The sequence below is a fragment of the Manis javanica genome, chromosome 7 (genome assembly GCF_040802235.1).
Source record: "Manis javanica isolate MJ-LG chromosome 7, MJ_LKY, whole genome shotgun sequence".
NCBI classification, from domain to species: domain Eukaryota; kingdom Metazoa; phylum Chordata; class Mammalia; order Pholidota; family Manidae; genus Manis; species Manis javanica.
The window spans coordinates 52645764-52656474 of NC_133162.1; the positions used below are offsets into that span (position 1 = coordinate 52645764).

General features: G+C 36.1%; 1 protein-coding gene across 8 annotated transcripts in view; it reads left to right on the forward strand.

The window, feature by feature from the left end:
* Positions 1-9186, forward strand: part of JMJD1C (jumonji domain containing 1C) — a 380729-nt gene extending 371543 nt beyond the window's left edge. For 5 of the 8 annotated variants that reach the window (XM_037003015.2, XM_073240986.1, XM_073240987.1 and 2 more), the window contains 4 exons: positions 16-155; positions 1009-1185; positions 7093-7224; positions 7533-9177. In XM_037003015.2, the coding sequence (XP_036858910.2) occupies positions 16-155; positions 1009-1185; positions 7093-7224; positions 7533-7622 (539 nt within the window). In that variant the 3' untranslated portion in view covers positions 7623-9177. Of the gene's footprint in view, positions 1-15; positions 156-1008; positions 1186-7092; positions 7225-7532 lie in introns of all 8 variants that reach the window. The other 3 variants (XM_037003016.2, XM_037003017.2, XM_037003018.2) reach the window with 3 other exon arrangements.
* The last annotated feature ends 1525 nt before the right edge of the window (positions 9187-10711 follow it).

The following is a 10711-nucleotide window of genomic DNA, read 5'->3' on the forward strand; positions in this document are numbered from 1 at the left end:
TTTCCTCTGCTTCAGGAATACTCAAGAAATTTGAGGAAGAAGATTTAGATGACATTTTAAGAAAACGATTGAAGGACTCAAGTGAAATACCTGGTGCTCTATGGCATATTTATGCTGGGAAAGACATTGACAAGATAAGGGAATTTCTTCAAAAGGTATAATTTAGGTTGCAAATAGTTTATCTGTCCATCTTGAGATAGTTTGCAATAATTTTACTGATTGCTCTGTGATACTTACTTTAATAGAGACTGTTTAGTTTAGTTGTTAGACACTGAGTTAAAGTGACACATTAATCTGAAGTAAATTGGTTCAGCCCTTTGCTCAGATACTTTCCAAATTTTGTAATTATAGAACTTTTTTCTAAGGGGCCATCACTGCTGATTTTCTTATTATGCTTCATCTTCTTTCTAAATTGACTCAAGATTTGTCTCTTGTGATCAGTGTGAAGTGAAAGAGCTGTGACCTGTACCTACTACCTCATCCCAGAACACCTAAGCAGTATTTCAGTTTAAAATACTATATATTATGCTTTTTAAAGCAGATTATTTCACTGGTTAAAGGATTCCTTGAAATTGACTCATCAAGGATTAGAAGGTTAGCAGTAAAAAGGTACTATCTTTGTACCTACCTTAAATGTGTCTTGATCCTACTCAAGTTCACACATGAACGATTTGGCTTTTGGAAGAAAGCTAACTGAACTAAGTTTTCTTCATCTCTACTATACTCTTGATATTATAAAGAAGGAAGCAAATGGATAGAACTTCATAATGGAAGGGGACAAGGTGAGAAGGTAGTATGATTCACTTTTATTAACAGCATATCAGTACATAATATTTTAATATCCTTTGGGTTTTCAAAGTATTGTAGAATATTATTTTAACTTAATCAGTGTTCCATAAAGTTCTGAAAACAAGACTATTATTGTAAAGAAAATTGAAATCTAACTTAGTAAGATTTATCATTTCCCTTAGATTAGGGTGTATATTTTAAATCTAATCCATATTTCAGATTTCAAAAGAGCAAGGTCTCGAGGTTCTGCCAGAACATGATCCAGTGCGTGACCAGAGCTGGTATGTGAACAGAAAGCTCCGCCAGAGACTGCTTGAGGAGTACGGAGTCAGAACCTGCACCCTTATTCAGTTCCTCGGCGATGCAATTGTCTTACCGGCAGGAGCACTTCATCAGGTATGCAAAACTTAACTTCTCACGTACCTGTTACTGAAAGGACCGATTTTGAGCAAGAGATTGTTCTGAGTATACACAAAAATGAAGACATAAGACAGGGACCTGCTCTGGTCTGCATTCATTAAGAAACCACAAAAACAGCTTTCCAGTGCTTGAAGAGACCTGATATAATTAAATGCTTTGAAAGCTTTAATTGTTTTAACATGAGCCAGATCTCTATTTTTGTATTATCCCTGTTTTAGTGTCTTAAAATATAATTTTTACGACTTTCTGAGGGGATAAAGAGAGATATTAATATATTTAATTCTCAATAGTGACACTTAGCAGTGAGGGGGGAGTGTCAAGACTTAGAGATCATACATTTTCTAAGGCACCAAGTATGAGTAGAATGAATTACTGGCTAGACCATTACAAAATTCAGGCTTTCAGTGTACCTCACCTCTTTTTAGTTTGCTAACATAGCAATAGCCCATCCGAAGATAGTGTGTAATTTTTATGGCTATTGGTCCACACAACTTAAAAACTAAAATACCCAATCTTTGTTTTTGTGGCTTAACTGTGTGATACCTGGAAGAATGGCATAGAGTAGATTGTGGATTAAAAGCACAGTGGATTCCTATAAGTAAACTGGAAGTATCACAGACCACCTTAGCCCTCACAGTAACAAAGTGTGCAAATGAAACTTGAGACCCAAAAGGCCTAGTTTGCCTCACATGGTTCCTCATCTTTTTCCAGCACCTGGTAATTTATCTGATATGTATGTATTTTTACCAAGGAAAGTTCCATATAACTATATATGCAGTTACTGCCTATACAGCATCAGAATTCCTTAAATGATAATACTTGCTTAGTTTTTAAGTGTCAAGTTCAGGGTTGGGTTGATCATTCTTAAATCTCAAATAACATTTATGATAGTGAAATAGAAATGTTAATAATAAATAAACAAATTTTTGTTATTAACTTCCTGTGGGGGAATGTATTATTTAAGTTAATGTATTATGTTGAATTGTTTGATTTTCCCATGGAATTACACACTCATTTCAGAGAGATCATTATGATTGAAGTTTAATTGGGATTCATCCCACATACCATTTTTGGCCTTAGCAGCTAATCTGTGTCCAAATGTAAATGTAAAATGCTCTCAGTTAAGCAGCCTATTTTAAAGAATAGTACAGTAAATCTTTCTGTAAGCAGGAGTAATTTTTTGATAATACAAAACAGTTTCCTCTGAAAATCCTTACTCATATATTCAACTTACACTGGACAGTGCAGCTTTTTTTTTTAACTGAAGTATAATTTGCATATAGTAAAATGTACCCTTTTTAGTACACAGTTCTGTAAGTTTTAACGAATGGATTAGGTGCAACACAATCAAAATACAGAACATTCCATCACTCCAAGAACTTCCCTCTTGCCCCTTTTTAGTCAACCTCTCCTATGACATTCCTACAACCACTTACCTGTTACCTGTTTTCTGTCCCTATAATTCTCACTTTTTGAGAATGTTATATAATTGGGATCGTACAGTATGTAGCCTTTGAATCTGGCTTTTCTTATTCAACACAATGCAGCTGAATTTGATCCATGTTGTGCAACTACTGTTACTGCAGAGAGATTCCATGTGTGTACATGTCTCTCTGCTGCTCCTACTTTTGTAGAGGGGGAGAGAGGAAGAAGAGCCATGTTTCTGAAAATAGTAGCTAAGTGATCCTGTTTAAAAAGGTTAGCTCACGTACTTTGCTCAAAACCTCACAAGGCGCTAAACAGTCTGTATTTGTATCCTACCTATCCACAAACACACACCCTCACTGTGTTCCTCTCCTACTGCTCTTCTTATTTCTCCTGCCACCCTGTACCCTTTGTTTTTCATTTCTCACAATCACTAATAAACAAGTTCTTACCCCATGGCTATTGTATTTGCTGTTGTTTTTGCTTGAAATTCTTTTTCCTTTCAGGTGTTACGACTTGTTTTTTAATATTCATTAAGGCTTTACTCAATTATCACCTCTTACCTAACAGCCTAGTTCAGAACTGCAAAGTGTGTCTCTCAGATCCCTGTCATCTTTCCTGCTGTGTTGTCATTTTAGTCATCACCTCTGAATATGCTTCAAAATTTATTCTCTTTTAACCCCCACTAGAATACAAGGTTCATGAGGACAGGGATTTCTGTGTTTTTCACAGCTCTTTCCCATAATGCACTTAAATATTTGTAAGGCCTGAAAATACATTCTCATATACATAGGTGTAGATGAAAACAAAATTATGACTTTATAATTTATAGTGTGCTCTTTGTACAGACATGTAAATTTCAGCATCTCCCTATATGTGCCTTCTCTGGCTGCTTCAGAAAATTTACTTAGGTTGGAATCTAACTCCTAATTGTGATTGGACATGTAAGTATATGGGAAAACATGCTTTTTTTGAGATATGTAGACATTTCACTTGTGATAAAAGATGTTATACTTAACATAGACTGGTGCGGCATGTATGACCTAGACTGGCAAATTCTATTCTGACTTCCACCATTAATTGCTAAGGATTCCAAGACAAAAACTCCTCTGCTGCATATTTTAGCACAGAATTTCCACCTATAGGGGCAAGAATTTCTACCTTCCCTTCCCTTGTGGTATAATGACAGCACAGGTATTTATACTCTGATGAAAGGGTGTCATCCTTGACTCATAAGTGATGGAAATGTGGTTTTGAGAGAGAACTAAAAAGAAGAATTCTGTTACCAATATTGTATTTGACATATATTAATTATGTTTACAACTTTAGTCCTTAGAGCTCTTGAAAACTTCATTGATGGCTTCAGGACTTCAGTAGATTTCAGGTGGCCCTTAAAATAATCCCAAACTCTTAAGTCAGTGCTTCTCACAGTTTTGCATATACCACAATTTTCTGGAGGGCTTACAAAACACAGATTCTGGTTACCATCCACAGGGTTTCTGATTCAGTGGGTCTGAAGAGAGACCTGAAATTTCACATTTCTAACAGGTTTCCAGGTGATGCTTGCAACTGTCTAGAGACCACACATTGAAAATCACACAAGTAGGAAACCCTTGCAAACCAAGGCATCTATCAAAAACTGTTTGATCTTACAATACTGTATGACAGGCACCAGAAGTGAGCATTTGGAGAAGCCAAGCTGAAGTAAAGTATATAGCCAATGTTATAGTCTAAGAATTACTCTAGAATAACAGACCTAAAAGCCTGATGTTGGCAAACGTGACTGAGTCTGAAACTTCTGCATATCACTAGACAGACCAGGTGAAGCCTGATTTCCAGGATTTACTTTGTCACAGCTCTGGTATCCTGAGGTTTAAGTTTAGTTCTCTCTCATAACCACATTTCCATCACTTGTGAGTCAAGCAAATTAAGGCCTTAATTTCTTAAAAAATTGTTGCTGTTTAAGTAAAATATGAAATATTTAATAATAAATTTGCCCTTAACTATTTGGCTTAATTGATAGGTCATTCATAGTTTCTAATATTGCTAAGTTGTAGATCTCTGCATATGACTAAAGGGACTTTGGCAGAAATCAGAAATCCATTCTGAAGTTCCCACAAGTCACCATGAATTTGGCAGTTAGTGTCAAGATAATGACCTTCCTACCATGAACACAAAAGTGTTACATTTTCTTAACATTACTTGTTTTTTATTAAAACTGATCTTTTAAGGCAAGTAAGAATTAAGACAGTCTGTCAAGGAAGCGAAATGTAAATGACTCAAAGATGGCCCCAAAAAGGGATGAGCAGAATGGGAAGTTCAAATGTATTCTTTAAAACTGGACCTTGTCTCTTCAAATTAACCCTTAAGCCTTTAAGCAAAGTACATCAGGTTGAGGTCATTAGGAAACAGTAGTATCTTGTAAGTACTAACAAAGTCACTGTTCTAAAAGTGATTTTAAAACACCTGTAAACTGGCAAGGATAGATAGAGCCAACTTTTTCTAAGCTCTGGAAACAAATCCAAAACTCAAAACAGCCATGGGTCTGTTTAATGACGGAAAGAGAAGCTGGTTTTTGGTGTTTAAGGAAGTCTCTGGCAGGTGACTGGCTGACCACTGAGGTGATGGAACTGATACTTCAGTAACCCCACCCAACAGGGAATATGATGTTTGCAAAAACAGTTTGGAAAAGTCGCAAAACAAGTGGATAAAATCCTGTAGCTGTCAATAGTCAACAGTAGCAAACCCTGAGGCAGGGGGAGAAACTGATTTCCAGTTGTCACATTATAATGTTCACGAGTCCAGTTTTCAACAAAAAGTTACAAAGCATACACAGAAAGTATAGCCCATTCACAGGGGAAAAAAGCTGCAGAAACTTTCCCTGAGAAAGCCCAGATAAAACTAGACATAAACTTTATGTAAATTGTCTTAAATATGCTCAAAGAGCTAAAGGAAATGACAAAGAACTAAAGAAAACCAGAAAAATGATGTATGAACAAAATGTCAGTGAAGAGAGAAACTATAAAAATAGTTAGACATGCTAAAAGTACATGCTTGAACTTTTGAAGGACTCCCCACAGCATGTTCAGGCAAGTGGAAGACATAAGGAGATGGCATTTGGAGACTGTATTGCTGGTATGACTGAATTAATGTAGGACTGGAAAGCATCTGTTAGATAAGAAGAAATCACACGATCTCAGTTCCTGTTGACTTGCCATTTATTGGCTGATGTATCTTGGAACAGGCGCAGAACCTCCTAAGAATGTCCTGCGCTGTAAAATAGAGCATCTGTTGGGCAGACACATAACAAAGATCCAGGAAGGCCAGAGAGCAGTGCTGAGAATGAGGCATCCGCTATGTTCATCCTGCGGAGGAGCCAACAACCTAACGATAAGAGAATGTTTTCTGTATGTATATGCTGCTGAGTTACTGAAAGAGGCACAGAGTTTGAGTTAAAGGACTCTGAAGACTTCAGCAGCTGTTCAGGTGGCCATTTTGCCCAGAGGAGGAATTCTTTCACTCTGCTATCACTTAGATCTTTTCCACAGTCCTCTAATCCCCACTTACTGTCTCCCTCTTCTCAGTCCTCCCAATCAAACTTAATTTTCATACTTCTAAAAAATTAGTTATGTTTCCTTTCCAGGAATTTTATGGTATCATTTAATTCACTAAAAGACAGCTTAGAAACATCAAAAAATCCAGACTGGGTCAGTTTGGTCCTTTCTCTTAATACTAAACATTGACAGAAAACAGTTCTAAGAAATAGTGAAGTGTGGAGTCAGTTTTTACCTGTTGAACAACTAGCTTTATAAGACTGTTGACTGGCTTCTTGTGAAAACCATTTAGTCAGGGGAGTGACAACTGCTGAAAAATAGTTGTACTGATGCCGCGGGAGATTGAAGGGTAGCTAGCTAGTAATTTGAAAGGCACAAATAAACAACATCATAGGATAACTCCCAAACCGTTGTGGTCAGTAGATCTGTCTGGAACTACAGTTTTCATCTCAGTTCCTCACAAATAATCAAACTAAGTTTCATTTCCTTTTCTTTACTCTCTAGTTTAAAAAGTTTCAGTGAAACCAAAGGAGCAACAGTAAACATCCAGACTGATAGCACTGATGGGGATGACAGAGAGTTCCCAGTTGTCAGTGTGTTTGTTTTTACGTAACACAAAAAAGTAATCCACCTTAATAAAATTGATAACTTAGGATCTGATTGTTAGCCTCTCTGGAGTATTCCTAAAAAAGTTTCTTTTCATCATTTAAAAATAATCCATTTACAAAGTCATTTTATGTGAAGCTTTTCAGTGATACTTCAGTTTGCCTTAAAATACATTTGATGTTTTGGAGAATAGTCCTCTGTTAAATTATCCATTGTGTTTACTGTTAATAGACGACTTTGCTTTCCTTTATTCCCACCTTCTAAAATTCATATTTTACTGTTCGTGTTTTGGGGATAGGTACAGAATTTTCACAGCTGTATTCAAGTAACGGAAGACTTTGTGTCTCCAGAACATCTTGTACAGTCATTTCATTTAACACAGGAACTGAGACTTTTGAAGGAAGAAATCAATTATGATGATAAACTACAGGTAAGAGATGAGTTTTATAACCAGCTCCTATTTTGCAGGATTTTTATACTCAGAAGTACATACACATAACAGCTTAGGAAGTCACCTACCTAGTTTGTCACCTTAGGATAATAGCCAAAGATAAATAACTAAATGCTTTTAATTGTACCATTTTTGGTGGCCCTTATTTTTAACATTAATTAACTTTGACATTTATTTTTCTTGAAATTGGTCTTCTTCCACTATAATTAACAAATGAAAACTACCAGATGAAAAAAAATTTTTTTATCTTGAGCTGAAGTGATTAAAAATATCAACATCCCTTTCAGGTTAAAAATATCTTATATCATGCAGTCAAGGAAATGGTGAGAGCTTTGAAGATACGTGAAGATGAAGTAGAAGATATGGAAGAAAATTAGATGTGATCCCCTGAACTGGGATTACTTACTCTTGAATTATGATATATATGTACACTTAAGCTTCATAAAACCTTCAGTGCCAAGAAATTCTCTTTGTAGTAATTACTTGTTACTGACACCACAGCAGTATAGCATAAGTCACAGCTCCTGTGATTGAACATTAATTAAAACAAGCTAAATTTAAAAAGCAGTGCTTCATAGCTGTTTTTGTATTATAATGTATATGATGTTTGTGAAAATGCAAGATTTAAAATGATGTATTTATTTTTGGAAAAAATACAAAATTCTATGCTATATTGTTGATCAAGTGTAAATGTGACCTTGTACAGTTTACTAAAATAACTGATATTTTTCACTACATTGAGACAGTTACTGTGAGAATAGGACACAAACACCAGCTATTGCCTGCATTTGGGAAATTGCTGAATCGCACAGCATTCATGTCATAATCAGAAAATTACTGCCAAATAATTGTAAAATTTGTAAAATATAAAGTATATAAAGTAGATACTAAATACAGACACTTCAATATTTTGTTGAAGCTCTTGACTGTACAATTAAACATTTTCAAAGGTGTAATTTATTTAAAATTGTCTCATTTTGGTAAAATTTATGTGAACTTTTAAAGCTAAATATTAAACTTAATATGCTATGTAAATATATACATATATACATTTAATGATGTATTTTTTTAAAACACTGGCTTGCTTTTATTTGTTAAAGTGCAAGTGTTACATATGGCTTTGTACGTTAAAGTTGAAAGGGGTTTTACATTTTCCATTAAAAGGACTTTATCAAAAATTGGCTTGTCCCAGAGTTCTTCCTCTTTTGCACTGCATACCACTGGGGGGTTTCATCAGGGTGACTACAAGCATTTTCGCATGATCTGATGCTCTCCTGGAACACTGCTCCCTTTTCTTACTCATTTAAGCTTTTTTTACCTTTCTTGGGATTTAATGGGCCATCACAACTGCCTCAGCTTACTTGTCCTGTAGCCCAGCTTAATTTGTTACTTATGAACACATTTAATTGAAAGAGGAGCTCATACATTAATTTTAAAAGCCATGACTATGAGAGTATATGATCAATTTCAAGTAAGTCTTTCACAGCTGAGTTGCTAATACAGTGCTGGGAAGCAGGTAGGGAAGAGCCTGGACTCTGGCTTGAATGAATGAGGGGGATTGAATGAGTTCTGCTACTTACTGTATGACCTTAGTAAGTTGCTTTAATTTGGAGTCTTTGTTTTTTTATAGCTATTATCAGGTGGTTGCTTTAAGCCTCTGAGTCTTAACCATTTGAATTTTACTGGAAATATATAGCCCTCCACTGACATCTGCAGGACACTGAGGGGACAGACTTTCCTTCTCATCTGAAAGCCCACAGCTTAAAATAAAAAAATGGTAGCCAAGGTTGTGACCTTGTAAGTTTCATCCTGTTGCTTATTACCACCATCATCTTTTAGGCTCCATGTAGGCCACCCCGCACTCCAGGCAAGGAATGTGAGCAATTACATTTCACATATTAGTGCTGCGCCTTGCACAGAGTTAATAGCTAGGGGGAAAAAATAGGCTTAATGGTATTTTAGTATGCTGATGGACAGTGACTGCGATGGGGTTTGGTGGGGGGAGCTTGATAATATGGGTGAATATTGAAACCACAATATTGCTCATGTGACATCTTCATAAGATTGTGTATCAATGATACTTAAAAAAAATTAGGCTGAAGAATAAGTGATCATGTGAATCTTTGACTTTTTAATGTCACTTGTCAAAACATGCCTCAGCTCATTTAAATAGTGTCTTTTGCTTAATGCTTTCATGTCCCATCTGATTTAATTTTGATAAGACATTACTTTCAAGCCCCAGATACTAATTTTACACTAGACCATCATGCTGGTCCCCTGAAGTCTGCCAAGAGCCCAGAGTCTCTGATGAATTTCCTCCAAAAGCGTTTTGCTTCTCTTGCTGTTGCTTGGCCACCTTCTAACCATGCTGCAGCCCCCACAGAACAGCTGATGCTAAAGTCACATCAAGCCCAGCAATGTGGTTTCTTTCAAAGCACACTTCCTTTATGAAAGTATCCATCCACCATCTGAATTACATGCTAGTGACCCAATTCTTCATAAAGTGGGGTGTAGAGAAAGGACCATAATATTTACATCATTAAAGACATTTGTTGGCTTTTTAAAAGGCTGGGCGTTTGTCATATCCTGGATGGAGTGATTCCTCTGACCATTTACCTTGTTCCCTTCATCCTTTTGGTTGATTCAGATGCTCTTCTTCACGTATGAAAACACTTCCTCCAGACAGTGACAGTATTAAATGTGTACAATAATTTGAAAGACTTTAAGATTAAGGAGACTTTATAAAGGGAAACTTTTGTTGAATATTTAGGTCCCTCCTATCTTAGTGTAATTTGGACCTGTATTTGAACTCCTCTTTCTGATTAATGAATTAGATACCCAGATCATTTATTTTAGCCATGCATTCTGGAATTGTGACACCCATAGCAAATTATTGTCTAGTTTCCTGTTATTTCCCTTTGTAGATGGTGTGTGGGTTTAATGCTAGGTGAGTGAGCTTCAGGAGAAATATGTGATCACATATCTGCTTGTTCTGTGTGTGTACACATACTATATACTGTAGGTTCTGCATGCTCTGTTTCTAGATGCCAACCTGTCAAAGACGCCTTCCCAGACCAGATCAGAATTGTCACCCATCAGAGAGGAAAAAGAAAATGTTTTAATTTACATTCTATAGCTATTCAGTATAATATGCATTATGAATCCGGGTGCAGAAAATGACCAAGATACAAAGCTATATGCCAGTAGGCCTGTCACCAAGATTCAGACTCAAGCCTTTTTCTCACTGCAAGTTATGACATACCTGGTTACACAATAGATTGATCTCAATAATTGTACCTTGAAACCATATGGAAGGTATAGAACTGTATTATATAAACTACTTGGGCTCTCAAGAGTAATCAGTCTGGTTCTTCTAATGAAAGCAAAATGATTTTCAAACAAACAAACATGAAATGTTGGCAAGCTCTGGGTCACTGGCTGCATACAAAGTGAGTTCCCTTTCTTG